General features: G+C 34.9%; 1 protein-coding gene across 1 annotated transcript in view; it reads left to right on the top strand.

Annotated features, from left to right (window-relative positions):
- Window positions 1–8,919, top strand: part of LOC129577474 (chondroitin sulfate N-acetylgalactosaminyltransferase 1) — a 55,474-nt gene extending 46,555 nt beyond the window's left edge. Inside the window, exons 4-9 of the mRNA XM_055464571.1 lie at window positions 4,717–4,915; window positions 5,006–5,167; window positions 5,269–6,141; window positions 6,276–6,421; window positions 6,571–6,722; window positions 6,931–8,919. Coding sequence (XP_055320546.1) covers window positions 4,777–4,915; window positions 5,006–5,167; window positions 5,269–6,141; window positions 6,276–6,421; window positions 6,571–6,722; window positions 6,931–7,423 — 1,965 coding nt within the window. The 5' untranslated portion in view covers window positions 4,717–4,776 and the 3' untranslated portion in view covers window positions 7,424–8,919. The remainder of the gene's footprint in view (window positions 1–4,716; window positions 4,916–5,005; window positions 5,168–5,268; window positions 6,142–6,275; window positions 6,422–6,570; window positions 6,723–6,930) is intronic.
- The last annotated feature ends 7,243 nt before the right edge of the window (window positions 8,920–16,162 follow it).

Below are 16,162 nucleotides of genomic sequence, written 5' to 3' on the forward strand. Positions count from 1 at the left end.
TCAGAGTTTTCTTTTTGTTAAAATGATTTATTTCTTTTATTTTGATTTTTTACGGCACGTGGAAGATATTTATTTTTATATTTTTACATTTAGTTGAGAGAAAAATTCTCAAAAAATGTCCACGATTTTCACCATTATGATAAATTGCCATTGTTAAACTGAATATAATATTTGGTACATGTAGACAAATTTGACTTGATTTGATGAATATGACGGTATTATAAGATTTGATCGCATATACGCTACGGGAATAAAGAACAAACAAACATTTTAACGATTAAAGAATCTTCAATAGAACATCCAAGAACTGATAGGAGTATTAAAAAGGGTTTTATTGAATACGTCTAAATATATCAATTTAACGAACAATCTGTTATTTTATATTTTGCTATTGTTTTTTTTTATCGTTTAGCTGCAGAAAAATTCTCAGATGCAATTAAATATATGTGCACTTTCTACTGTAGCGTGTCCTAATCATATAAAGTACATTCAACTAAAAATAGTTGGTTGCACAATCAAATGCAATTTGACAATAATACAGAATAAGTAACGTACTTCTTTTCTTTTTTCTACTAAGTGTTTGATTTTTCATCGAGAATATTCAATTTTTCAAACACTTGGTTTAGAAGAAATGGGTTAATATATTATTAAATATTGTAACATTAATTCAAAATTTAATGCCATTGACAAAATATTTTTATGTAGCCATATGCTGATGCCATCGGTACAGAATATAATTCGTGGTTATTTGTACATCATTAGAATATTTACAGTGTTGACCGGACAAAACTTCGGTTTTTGCGAGCAGATGCGTGATTATTGCTGAAAATTTGATATTCTTTGGCAAAGAACATATGAACCGTTGCGACAAACAAATTCCCTTAAAATATTTTAGTTTTAAAGTGCAACATAAAGTTTTTTTCATATGGAGTTGTTGTTGTAAACTCTATATCTATGGGTGAGATTGAGAGTGGAGTATGTTTTTTCTTCGATTTATATTTTTGAAAAGGCGAGTATGTTTTCTGATGATTCTGTTGGCGTTAAAGTAGAGTATGTTGTAGTACCGTCTAGCCTCTGCGGTCTTCATGGTTTTCGCGCAACTGATAAAAGATAACAACATGGTATCTTCGGCAAAGTTGTAGTACTTAAGGTCTTCTATAACTAAGCTAAAGACAGTTATCTCTTATCTCTTATCAGTTGCGCGCAAATCGCGCAATTAAAAAAGCAAAATTTATATAGAACTTTTTTTTTCTTATCATTTTTCGCGCTTTTCGCGGAACTGATAAGAGATAAGAGATAACTGTCTTCAGCAATGTTATAGAAGACCTCGAGTGCTGCCGAAGACACCAAGTTGTTATCTCTTATCAGTTCCGCGGAAACCGTGAAAAACCGCGAGGACCCGCTAAAAACGAACATACTCGCTTTTAACCATTTTTAAGTCGACAGAAACTTGCTCTTCTCTTTCGTAACAAAGTCAATCAAACATACACTACTCTCAATCTCACCCATAGATATAAAAAAAAATTCATGTTGCACTTTGAAACTAAAACATTCAGAGGGAATTTGTTTGTCGCAACGGTTAATATAAGTACACTCTCTCTGCAAATTGTCTGCTGTCAAACTTTGTCCCTTTGTCACACTGACTCTTTCGGATGCAAATACTAATTTAGCGCGAAAGAGATGTTGTTTGCAGTAGATTTGGTTTAGATGTTCACTTCTATCGCAACGAGTGCAAAACATTAATCCAGCAATAAATCGATTTGAAGAGCTAAATAAATGCAAGCATAAAAATGTGTATTGATAACAGTAGTGAAGAAATGAACGTATAATGTGCAGCGTTACCTGAACACATGTAGGCCAATTAAGTGGGGCCAATCCTCCGATTGTTAAGAACAATTGATGCTGAGTATTCATCAGAAATTGAACATACAATTTTTGCTCTCTTATACTCAACAAATGAAAGTCAATGTTCTGTGTGGCATTTTCGGCCACATCGTTCTATCGGACAAAGAAAAAACAATGGTTCGTCATTCGAATCACAAAGAATAAGAAAAAGAAAATACAAACCGTGTCTGCAACAATGTGACCTGAGGAGGAATGTGAACATTCAAGTATTGTAAAGATCTCGAAAATTTTGTGAATATTTTAATACAATACATATTTACCAAAGGTGCAGAATATGAAAATTAAGAAACATACAGCGAACGCGAAAGTGATAGCTGGAACGTAGAATGTCTGAAAGAATTATAAAGTTTATTTTAGAATTTTTTGTTCTAAATTTTTAAGTTTCCGTATATTAACGTTATAAAAAACGAAAAGAGACAATTTTACCGTCATCGCAATGTAGAAGAGTGGAACTGCACTACACATGAGGGTGCTGATTTGAACAAAGCAGATTTTGAAGAAAATTAAATTCATGTCAGACAAGAAGCTGCAATTAAAAAACGAATTTTGTTCTTAATAGCTACCATCATCTTTAAAATACATTGAATAAAACTATATCACACTTACGTTGACATTTCGAGGTGCATGATCAGAATGTTCCGAAATTTATACTTCCAAGCATGAGTATTATCCAGGTCCTCATCCAATGTAACATTCAATTGATCAATTTCATCTTCGATCAAACGAGCAAAAATTGATACGTTTAAAAATATGGTCGCATAAAATGAATCGCAAGCACATAATCCAAGCGATGCCATTAGCATCACGCAAATTTGAATGCAACACAAAATCATATAACCAGTGATAGAATCCTCATCGATGCCTGGCACATAAACTAAAATTAATGGTATCCGTTGGTCTTCATAGTAATAGACATAAGCCGGATATGGGATGCAGATGATCAATGATCCAAAATACAAGATCCAAGACAATTTCATCATTAAATCGGTATAAAATGCAAATCGTTGGAAAAGAGTCAAACGGATTTGTGATTTGGTCTTGATGTGCAGCTTAAACAATTTTTCAATGAATGCTATCATTTTTAGAAAGTCCAGGTGATAACGAGCATTGTATATTTTGAAGACAGCCTGTGAAAAGAATAAGGGTAAATAAAATTGTGATAAGACTATTGATCAGGAGAAAATTTAGATTTTTTTTATAGACGTGATTGAAAATAATGAAAAAAATAAAGTGAAATGTATTCCAAGATGAAATTTCAAGTTTGCGTTCAATTACCTGAATCAAAAGACCGATGTAAAGAACACAATTACATCGAGTGAAATTGTCATAAAAGATCATAGTGTACCCCATGAATCCTGCAAATATTACAAGAATCGCGTATACAACATATGAGTGGATATTACGTTTAAAATTCTCGTCATAAATGTCATGGCCCATCCATGCCAAAAACTTTCGATTCCATCCAAAAGTCGCGTTATAAAATCGTTCGTATGAATCCATTGCGCTTACGAACCGATTGATTCAAACTCAAAGTCAAACACGAATTGAAAGTTAGATAAAATAAAGGAATTAAAAGGAACAATTCAGTAATTTGATGCCAATGAGTGACAGATCAGACTAAAATACAAATCCTAATATGCAAAACCGACAGGAAATTTTTTGTTAAGTTACCAATTTTATCAAAAAACAACGCGAATCGAACAGTACGAGCGAGTCTACTAAACTAGTACAACGAAAAAATGCTTGCATTTTTCCTACATAGTGAAATGAATCCCTCCGATTCGAAGGTTAATTATGCTTAATTTCGTTGTTTTCAATCCATTGTCTGTATCGAGTGTATATTACTAATGCAGATGATTGCCATAATAATCAAAGAATTGTATTCCTTGATCTTGGAACATAAATAAACGTAAACAATATTTGATGAACATCTGCAGATTTTCATGGCCACTTTCATTCGGAACTCTTTTATTAACCATTAGGATGTAGAAATTCCGATAATCTTATGCGTTTACGAAACACTTTCTGTTTTGCATGAAAGCTAACATTTCGTTCGACTATGAATATTATTCATTGAATAATGTTCGAATTTAATTGTAAAATTAGTAATAAAAGAAAAACATACCCGGGTGAACGCGATACGCTTTGATGAAAGCCTACAGTCGTTCGATAAGGCTTTCATAATTTTTATATGCATTTTAAATACTGAACGCCTAGGCTTTCAATGCTACGAATGCACGAAAGAAGTGAGAATAGCAATGAAAGCCTAGGCGTTCAGTATTTAAAATGTATATAAAAATTATGAAAGCCTCATCGAACGACTGTAGGCTTTCATTAAAGCGTATCGCGTTCACCCGGGTATTTTTCGTCAGAAAACCCCATAAATATGCTAGTTTTCTGCGAAATATCTTGAGAAAATGCAATGACTCGCAAAATAAACTGTGATCTCCGAATATCTATTATTTCAACTGAATAAAGTAATTAAGTGTTATGGAAAATATTTTTGTCATTTTTGTTGGACGCTTTGTTGATTTGCATCTAACCGGGAAAATATAGAATATAATTACGTAATGCCAATGCCAGAGTAGATGTTGTAATGTGATTGGCGATGAATAATTTCTAGATCTCTAGTCTACGGACTATGGTTCGTTTACACATATTAAATGAACGTTTAACCGGCGCACACGTACAGCTTTTTGAAATTCAATAATAGGACTAGAATAAGTTACAATTACAAACAACAAACAAAACCATTATCTTTGAATAATTGTTTGTTACTAAAACACCAAATCCACCATTTTTCTTTGTCAGGTGTAAAAAGGCACATCGTTTATTTGTAAAATTAAAGGAATCCAATTCAAATGCTCAAGGATGATTCGAATGGCAGGCTCAAAATTGCTTGCCCGATTATTGCTGTTGATTTCATCAATAACTCTGGTCTCATTGCTGGCCCTCACTCGATGCGGTATCGGTGGTCTTGTTGATAACAACATTTTAATAACCGATGATGGTATAGCTTTGACATTTGATTGTTTGTTTTTTTTCCTATTTGCTTCGATTATTATTTAGTCATAAATGTGTTTTCAATTTTCGCTATTAGATGGTGGTGTTATCCAGCAATCGCATGCCGACACACTCAACCGAGACCAGCAGAATAATTATATGATTTTATTGCAACAGCGTGAAGAGGAAAATCGTCAAGAAATTGCCAAATTGACAGCGGAAATAAAAGCGCTCAAAGTACAACTATTGCAACATCGAAGTAAGTGTGCGAACGATTTATTCTTTGTAGTTAAAACAAAAGCAACACTTCGTTGGTTCTGTCTCTGTGAATCTGTCTGAGCATTTGATTTTTCCCCATAGATAAAAATTCAGTGTCTTTTGAATCACATATCCAAGATATATCATCGTCGTCGCTTCCATCGCAAGCCACACCAGCTGTTACAAATCAGCAGCAGCAACAGCAGCCGCAATCTTCTTCTGTGACAGCCGCATCGGCCTCAATATTGGGCGAATGCACGAATTACATTCGAAAGCAAGTTGGTGCGGCTGAGATTTTGCACGGTCTTCCGTTGAACAATGAATACGAATTGATACCGTTTAATCATTTCACATATAGTCGTGTCTATCCAATTGAATTGGGCTTGGGCAAGCGTGTGGTTGAAAAGCCAATCGGTTTTAAGCGAAAAGATTTGTTGGATGCATTGAATCGTGCACTTGACAGTCTCAATAAGAATGCGACAACACCATCGAATCGTTATACATTGGACGATTTCTCGGAGGGTATTTATCGCATCGATCCAACCACCGGAACTCAATATGAATTATACTTTCGAACAAAGGAAATTCGAAAGTACACATCGACAACTAGCCATCATGAACGGTCCAACAGCCATAACAATGACGGTGTTACCAAATTGACTGTAATGCGACCGTTTGCACCGTTGCAAACGATTCAAGTTGAAACATTCCCGAAACAACGTGAAAAAGAAAAGGAAATCATCCACATAATATTGCCACTGTCGGGACGCACAGCCACGTTCCAAAGCTTCATGGATAAATTCGTGAAAATCGCACTGAAAAATGATCGTCGTGTTCATTTAACGGTCGTTTATTTTGGCGAAGATGGTCTATCAGAAACGCGTTCAATTATGTCACGAGTGCTGGGAACGAAGAACAGCGGCGGTAATTCATCGAATTTAAAATTGTTGGCTCTCAATGAAACGTTTTCAAGAGGTAAGAATCGATGAAATCAATTGACATAGGTGAACATTGTGTGTATGGACCGAGTTGTGGTATCTTCCTCTCGTCCACATACAATATTTTGTAGTATGCCATTGGAATGTTGTATTTTGTTTTGTTTTTGACAGCCAAAGGTCTTCGTGTCGGTGCCGAACGAGTCTCCGATAAAAATAATAAAAGTAAAGACGTTTTATTGTTTATGTGCGACGTTGATGTAGCATTTAGTGCAAAATTCTTAGACCGATGCCGTTGGAATACGAAACCTGGCAAAAAAGTAAGCAACAACATAGAAAGAATCAATAATTTGTTATCCTCGATGTTTGCGTTTGTATGAGTGTAAAAAACAGTTGTGCGACCATTCCCTTTATTTAATTTGTTTTTGGTTTATTTCTTTTCTCTTTCTATTGCGCCATAAACCACCAGGTTTACTATCCAGTTGTATTCAGTTTGTACAATCCCCATGTTGTTTACACACTGCAAGGGAAAGAAGTGCCACCGGAAACCGATCAGTTGTTGATTTCACGTGACACTGGCTTCTGGAGAGATTTTGGCTACGGAATGACATGCCAATATCGGTGAGTATTTTTTGAAACATTTGACTTTAGTATCCGGTGTTTGAGATTGACAGCATATCGAATAAGAGAAAAAAAGAGAAGGGCTACCGAAATAGGGAAGATTAACAATATTGCTATGACTTGAATGAAAAAAAGGGAAATGGTAAAATGTTCTGAGCTTTGAAATGGTTTTTCTCTTTTTCTCCGAATTTTTTTTTTTTTTGATTAGATCTGATTTTATGAAAGTGCGGGATTTTGAGGAGATTGTTGGATGGGGCGGCGAGGATGTTATGCTGTACAGAAAATATGTACGGTCCAATGTAAAGGTGATTCGTGCTACCGATCCGGGCATATTCCATATTTGGCATCCAAAGGTATGTACAGGAATCACGAATGGTCAACGCTTAACGGCCGACCAATACCGTGCTTGCATACGGTCACGGGCACTCAACGAAGCCTCACACGCACAGCTTGGATTTTTAGCGTTTCGTGATGACATCGCCGCCCATTATCAAGATAATAGCGTTGCGAATTCGAAGAATTTCACCAAAGGAAGCATTAATGTGAAAGCATTCCCTTTGAAAACGATTAAAATCAACAATAAATTGAACAATCTGAATAGTTCATCGTCGAACTACAACAATACCAACGGTTACAATCATTCAAAGCAACACAACCGATCGAAAACATTAAATGATGTTAACGGCTTGAAAAATACTTGATCGTACGAGGACCCAGAACTCGGCGAACGATCAATTAAATTAAAGCAACAATCACAATTGCAACCCGAAAGCATTTGGAAAATTGAATTTTAAATGCGCGTTGCCCGGCCATCATGGCCTCCAGATTCAGAAAAGAAAAATTGTGTTTTTTCTATTGATTCTGATTTTACGTTCGAAGACTGAATCCGAGAGAAAATTGGCATTCTTTTTTATCGTAAATGAACAATCATTCATTTGTATTCGCATCATCAAATTCGTTTATAACCTTCAGAAGGTTTCAATAGCGACTTAAATGAGTCTATTTAGTAATTTTGATCCGTTATGAAAATACACAAGTTCTGGCTTTGAAAATGTGAAAAAAATAATTACAACCAAACATGTTTTATTGTGATAGTTTATTAAAATCATTCGTTTAATCAATTTAATGTGAGTAAAACCAAAAAAAAAAAATAAAAACTAAATAAATTGCACCCTTATAGACATATTTTCCAGAGCGTGTTTTGAGCTGACGTTCGCAGCACTAATTAACGTCAGCTGCTGATATCAGCTGCTGACGAGTATGCGTTGTGTTATTTCAATGCATTTGCAATATAAAAACGAAAGGGTAAGCAATCATAACAATGGATCGTTCAATCAATTTTATACTGCAAATGCGTTGGAACAACGCAACGCATACTCGTCAGCAGCTGATTTTAGCAGCTGACGTTAGTTTGTGCTGCTAACGTCAGCTCAAAACACGCTCTGATATTTTCACATAATTTCATTTCGAACAATTGTACATTATAGTCTTTTATGGATAAAAAGAAAATTAACTAAATTTAGAGCCAAATGAAATAAAATAAATTTAATCGATGATGTAAATACGGACTTATAGTAGACAATGTCTACTGAACCCTATCATCATTTTATGGCAAACCGCACACATTATCCCATTTTTAGATTGCGAACGAATCATTGTTGACTGCAATATATAGCTAGATCAGTTAGAAACATTAAATTTTCCATTGGGCCTCTTTTCAATGGATTAGACATTTGATTTTGGCATTGGGTTTTAAACCGATATCGAAATTTGTTCTTATTTTTGACTGATATTTTAGTTGAATTTTGTTTCCTCCTTCTGTCTTCACCATTTTATTTTATTTTATGAAACGTATAGAAATGAAATGTAGTGCGATCTGTAGGGTGTTCTGAGCATAGATTTCCCGTTGTTATTCAATATTTATTATTTTCACAATAGAACGTCAGAAATAAATGCACAAAATCCAAATAAACGAAAGAAATTACAATAAATATTAATCGAAATCGCGACATAACTCATCAAATCTGCGACTGAATTTTCTTCAACCGATTACATTTAAGGAGAATCAATGAAACCAAATGGTAAATTCCAAATATGAACACATTTTTAATATGCATTTAATACATATAAAAACACAACAAAACTTCTATTATGTATCAAACAAAAAAAAGCATAAAATAATAAAATACAATGAAATTTCCACAAAACGTATTTCTATTACTACCAAAACGGAGAATGAATAAAAAAGCTTCTTTTCATGCGTGCGTGCGTGAGTGAACGGTAAGTTCGAAGTGAACTTGATATCATCGCAGAACCAGTAAAACAGGTAAGGACAGAGCCGTAGCTGTTTCGCGTGGGGGGGGGGGCATTTTTTTTCTAAATATAATTTAATTTTTTACACTAATCCAATAATTATAGGTAATTGTTTCATGTGAGGGGTTTAGAGCGAAAATGTAATACAGAAAAGTTGAGCGGAAAAAATATCGATGATGAATGAGCGGAAAAGGGATAGCTATATAGTAAACTGTATAGTAAACTTTAGTGAACTATATAGCTATCTCTTTTCATTTGACATTTTTCCATTCAACATTTCTGTATTACATTTTCGCTCTTAACCCCTCATATCGACCATTCCATACGGAATAAATCAAAATTCACTATTGCGAGTTGAAAACATCACCCGGAGCAAGTCCATTTTTCGACATTCCAAACCAATCAGACGTACTACCTAATATTACTACAGACGTACTGCCTGATTATTTGAACAAGGACACAATTCTTTTAAGATTCAATGCTTTGGAAAATCGTAAAGTACAATTATTTTTTTTTTTACAAATGATCAAATGTTATTCGAAGTTTTTTTTCAAATCGCAAGCAGTTTTGAGTGATTGAAAAACAAAATAAATAAACTGTGAATGCAGTCAAAACTATACACTTTTGTTTTCCATTGTCTTTAATTTTTTTTTCCTTTTTTTCTTTAATTTTTCCTTATGGTATTGCTTTAATATATAAGAAAAACGAGTGGGGCAGTGAAAACACGTGGGGGGGGCAAAGCCCCCTTGCCCCTTAGTTGCTACGGGCCTGGGTAAGGATCTAAGGAAATAAGTAAATGATCGCTAAAGCAAACAAATAGGTATGGGCCGCAATGGGCTCATTATATTTTCATGTATGAATTTCGGAACAGATTGTTAGACAGAGCCATCCTTTGGTGTTTTTTGAATTCTGCAAAGGTCGTTAAATGAATTTATCTATACCAATAAACAAATAAAAAATGACGAATTTTGAAAGTAACTAATAAAAAAAAGGAAAATAAAAATGAAAATATTATTTTGAATATTGGCTTTTATGCACACGTACGTAATTTATTGACATGAATCTTACACTGATGGGATTTCAATTCAACAGTGACAAAAACTGCTTTTGACAAAAATTGCTTCACATTGTTATTTCACATTCATCGATATATTTTTAAAGGTAAGTGTCGAACAGTGTTTCTGGCTTAAATCTATACAAAAATGTTAAATCAATTCGTAGAACCACGTAGAAAAGTGGAAATCGTGTATTATGTGGTGTCCGTTTCGATTCAGAATGTGATTGGTGCGGTGTAATCAAATCCACTGGTTTCTAATTGTGAAAAATGATTATTTGTAATTTGAAGTTCCACGGAACAAACGGTACGCGTGGCAAAAAGGATGCCTCAAATTATCGTGTAGAAATCAAAATACTTTTTGCAGCTGTTCGAATGTTTCAAATAATGCATTTGGATAAAAGATAACAAGTACTAACCGTAAATCACTTTTGTTGCATTTTCCCATTGTATACTATATACACAGTAAACCTTGCGCCAATATGACGGCACACACTGCCTCACTCGCTTTGAATGTTCTATATAGCTTATTGTATGTGAAATCGGCCGAAAAGAATGCTTTCGTTGAAAGCAAATACATTTTCTATTAGAACGTCGAGCAAATGGAATCAAGTCAAAATGTATGCACACAGTTTTCTCAGAAGTGATCAAAAAGTTTTATTCTCATCATATTCACCACATGTTCATAATTTTACAAGCAGCCAACAATGCATTAGCATACTTTATTAGCTCTATTATTTATATTTATTTTTTGGAATTCTATGTAATTTTTCATTTAAATTTCAAGAATTCCGATCAATGTGCATTTTAAGCATCAAGCTAAGCATGAAAAAGCATCGCACAACCAAAATATAAGTTCAGTTGTTTAATCTGTTTGCCATTTTTCGTTTCCTATACTCTCCCATTCATTCGATAAAGGTATATAAAATCATGAGATACGAGTAGATTGTTTTGAGGATCTAAACAGAAACAATGTAAAACGAGAACTTTTTACGTGTTGAAATGCCACAAAAATCACCATTGTTCTACAGAGTGATTATGTTCAAATGAATTCAAATAAAAGCATTACCGAAACACAGGTTGGCATGTTAAGAGGAGCTAAACCTCCGACTCTCAATGCCTTTGCACCTTGCGCATTCATCATCAGAAACATATACTCCATCTGCTCATTGTGAGACATCAGGAACCAGTCTAAATCTATGATAGCATCATAAGCTTGACCATTCTAACGGAAAATGTTCATGGTAATTTTCTCGATCAAATCAAGATTCGAACGAACTTTTTTCCCCATACACTGCAATTCAATAAACAAAACTTACGCAAATTTCAACAACAGCTCCAACGGCCGAAAAGAATATAATTTGACCAAGAAACGCAATAGAAAGCCCAATAGCTGGGAAAAATTGAATCTGTAGACGAAAACGAATCATCCGATTTTATATTTTGAACTGAACTAAAAATCATTTCATCATTTACCTTCAAGCAAATGAACAATTCAATGGCTGCTGAAAATGTAGCGCATGACATTTGGAAGAAGCAAATCCAGAAAATAGCCACGTCCAAAACATCGATTACACTGAAAGAAATTCCAATGAAGAAAAAAAAATTAACGAATTATTGCAAATGGAATTATTTCAATCACAATACTCACTCCCAAAGCTCGCGATGCATGAACAAAATATTCCTGAATCTGCCTCTCACCACCGCCATATTAACATCTTCCTCTCTTAGAGTTTCGTTCAGCTCTCTCACCTCATCCGATAATATATTCGAAAGCACGGGAATATTCACGATTATCATGATAAACATGAAATCCGTACAGCCAGTTGCAATCACAGCCAACACGCCATAAACTAAATGAATCCCTGCTAAAACTATGTAACCTTCCGTCGTATCCTCATCAATATATGGGAAATAGATTGGGAACAATGGTACCAATTTATTGTAAAATACAAACGAGTAGATCGGTTCGATGAGATAGAATCCAGCAGCTAGAGCATATAACAAAAGGCCACCTTTCAATACCAATTCAGTGAAAAATGCATGCCTCTGTATAAGCATTTGTCGTGTACGCGACGGATTTTTTGCATTTTGTTTAAATATTTCGATGAATTGGTCCATCACTTCTACCAATATTTTACCAAATTTAACCGAGTATATTTTAGCTATTAACTGTTCCACAGAAAAGAGACAAATGAAAATGCCATGAATGGCATACGGAAATTGATATGAAAAATAAAAAGTTAGGAGAAAATCACAAGTAAAAATATAAGGATTTTCTATTCACCTCAAAAGCCAAACCAATGAAAGCAGCCACATTTAACTTAACGGTCATATCGTAGTTTAACAAGGTTTTATAAATTCCCAGAGCAAATGTACCAAATATTGCCCACACAATATAAGTCAACGCATATGGTCTGAATTCACCATCGCGAAAAATGTCATGTCCAATTATCATGAAGAGGCGGCGAAGCAAATTATGAAACAAATGATGCATTTTTTGATGGGGTTCCATTTTGATTCAAGACAAAAAAAAGATTTGAAGTCAAAATCACAATTTAAATCAAGAACTAATTCTGAATTAAAAGAGAGCACTTTGAAATTTGAACTTGACCGCTAAAGCACTTGGTTCGTAATTTGCAGAAAAGTTGATGGCTAACTGGATTGGATTGTGTGTATGACTAGTTTATATACATAACATTTGATTAATTGAATCGATCGATATCGAACCAAATTCACTAAAAAGTTGTATTACTTTTTCAACAGCGTTATATTACTTTTGAGTGATTTGCCCTTGTATCGGACGGTTGCCAGTTGTTTACATACAATTTGTTCAGAACTTTTCTATAATCCAAATGGTGTTTTCCCTCTGTTAGTAAAACCAACACGTGTACCGCTGCACATGTTGGGAAATAGTAAAATTTCCCTTAATGCAATTCGAAATATGTGCTTTAATTGTGCAGTTGGATAACGCGATCACAATTCGTGACTAAATTCACTTGTATTACGTGTTTCAAATGAATATTACGGTGAATGTGGCATAAGATGCATTATTGGCCTTTTTCATTCGAATAATGAGTCGCAATTCTGGCCGATGCAATGATTCAAACAGCTGACGTAAAAATAGCGCATGAAAACAGTCAAAAATCACCCGAAAATGTATGTATGGCAAAGCATGTGATTGCGAAAAACGCCCCATTAAAAAAATTGTGAACACCTTCGTAGTGCCACACACAACACGTGAAACTCAACCAAGATTTGAATTAATTCACCGACTACATCTGTTTTTCTTATTGAATTTTTCTCTTGAAAAACGAAAAGTCAGTACGTTTTATTGAATAACGGTGCGTGTCAATTTAAACAAATTCAATTTATCATGCGTGACTAATAGCTTTTGCGGCGCATACGGTATTGTGGGGCTCGGTTTAAGGTCCAATGTCTTGCTTAATGACTCAGCCATCTGTATCGAAATGTAATTTTGGGCGGTTTGTACGTTTGCAATTGATATGGCACATGAATTGAGACAGCATATCACCACTCTGCACACGCTGCCGAATCATCAAACGCAATCGCAAAATTGCGTTTTAAAAAGAGTGTTTTAGGTTTCATTTTTTTGCTTCCCATTTCAATTATTATCAACTACGTTCTTTTGGTTGCTGGCTATTTGTTTTTTCTTCTTCAGCTTTTGCGTTGCTACTCAGCGGCACCAGGTAGTCTAATCGACAACAAAGAGCGGCACATTTGTTTCCGTCTTTATTGAAATGCAGATTTTTTCTCCGTCGAATTCAAATGAACCTGGGTGTGACCGAATTAATAAACAGACATACAATAAATAAGTATTGATAATAATAAGACAAATGGGGCAAATATAAAAAGAGAAGCCGGTTTCCAAATGCGATCGCGCGCTTCACTAATAACGATAAAATAACTGACCAAAATGAGACACTTGAACACACTGAGCGCTCACTCGAATGCTAGCGATTTATTTTAATTTATATGTTTTACCGAAAATTCAATAGAATTGTTTGGTGTTTTTATTTTGACATGGACAAGCTTAGCGTTTGCCGTGGCATGTGACAGCAGAGCAACAGAGCTCGTCATCATTCCAGCTTACACATCAATGGCAAAAAAGCCATTTGTCAAAATCGATAATATGCGCACATTGGATATATTCGATTTTATTTCTCTGCGTTATTCGCCATTACAAATGAATCAACTAAGTGAGACCGACCGACAGAAAGACCGCGAAACCAATGTATTTTCTGGTTTGACCGCTTGGTAGCTAAGAACAAATCCTATGATTTCATTCCGTATTTGTTATGAATAAAAAGTAAATTTGAATCAGCAGACACGACGACGACTAAAGTGGACTTTTGCACATGCCATTAAAATAAAATCGAATTAAAAACTGCCTAAAAAACATTGCGGCGAAACAACTTTATTTACGAAATTTATCAGGGCTGAATGAGATTTTGCATTAATTATTTTTTATTTATTTCTATACACCACTCGCGGTCTAAGGAGGAAACGGACGACGAGCTGACAAAATTGTTATTTTCAAAGAACAAAAAAACGCTTTTTTGGGTACTCACAAACGCATACAAAAAAAAATGTCTGAATGAAAAATGCTTCTCGTTGACGGTGGTACAGTCATCAAAAAGAAGAGCAACGTTTCGTTAACATGCTCTATGCCAGCGAACGAAAGTGTCATTAATTGTCGGAGTAAGTTCACAAAACATTGTTTGAAGAAAAAATGATGAGAATAGCAGCAGCGACGGCAACAACAACAGAAAGAAGAACAAAATGAAGATTAATCAGCAATGAAGCCGAGTGGAAATGTGAACGGCCATCGGCTAGAGCACTTATCCTGCGTTGCGGTGCAGCGATTTTGGCGGAATCGCTTGACTTCCGATAAGGTGTTTGTTCTTTTAAATATTCTTAATTTATATGATTTTTGTTTTCATGCTTGAGCATTTCTCCGTTTATTCTTTTAATGAATCGTTTTCTTTTATTGGCAAGAACAAGACATCATCAGCCCCTTACCGCCAATAAACATTGCAGTTTATCATCGCGGAGCTGTGTTTGTTACAAAGTTCATTGTTTCTACGATCGAGTGATTCTATTTCCTTCTGTTCTACCACAAAAGAAGAATGATGACTCTTAATTGGACGAAAACAAAGTTAATGACATCTAATTATTCGTATAAGAAACAAAAAAGAAAAAATCCGTTACTTTTGACTGAAATCAAAAAAACCATCTGACACAAACTTATTGGCACGCGTCAACGCTGGAACGGTACAGTGGAAAATTTAAATTGTTTATTAAATTACTGTTAAATAGGCAAAAAAATAAGCGCCTGTAATGGCCTTCGTCTTGAGATATTGCATTAACCGAAGAGAAAACCAAAATGATCAACGCAATTTCGAATTGGGTAAACAAACCGAAGAAACAGAAGAAAAAAAAGAGAATAAAATCAGTTCGGTCAAAGGTGCGGTAATGTCGCGTTAGCATATCGAGATTGATCTGTGGGTCAGTTGACGACTACATGCTAAACTACCGTTTCTTTTTTTTCTCTGTTGCCAATTTCATCACTTAACAGTGATGACAGCAGCCGCTTGAATGTTGCGGTCACTTCTATGTTCCAACCAACTTCGACCTACGCACCCAATTGCCGAATCCAATGCGACGAGTGGAACGAATGGCAAGCAACAATGTTAGTTTTGAGAAAATATCTGTGCAAACTAATCTGAATTCCATATCTTGCGAGCTCGTTTTAGTATGCCATTGTACTACAGCTGGCGCAATGCATATGTTAACCCATCACTTTTCCAACAGATTGTCTTTTATGCAACGCAATCAAAACGATACGAACATTCTGTATCTAACATTGGATTATTCTTTCGCACACATCCATCATCGCACACACACTGTAAAAATAAGTACCCGAAAAAGACACCGGGAAAACAAAATCAAATGAAAAAAAAAACGGTTGATCGTAACAAAATGGCTAGCATAAATTGATGAGAAAGAGAGAAAACATAAATACACACCAGCCATGGTAAATAAAATGAAA

This window comes from Sitodiplosis mosellana, unplaced genomic scaffold, assembly GCF_009176505.1.
Source record: "Sitodiplosis mosellana isolate CC-2019 unplaced genomic scaffold, AAFC_SMos_1.0 Smas_scaffold_6197, whole genome shotgun sequence".
Lineage (NCBI taxonomy): Eukaryota > Metazoa > Arthropoda > Insecta > Diptera > Cecidomyiidae > Sitodiplosis > Sitodiplosis mosellana.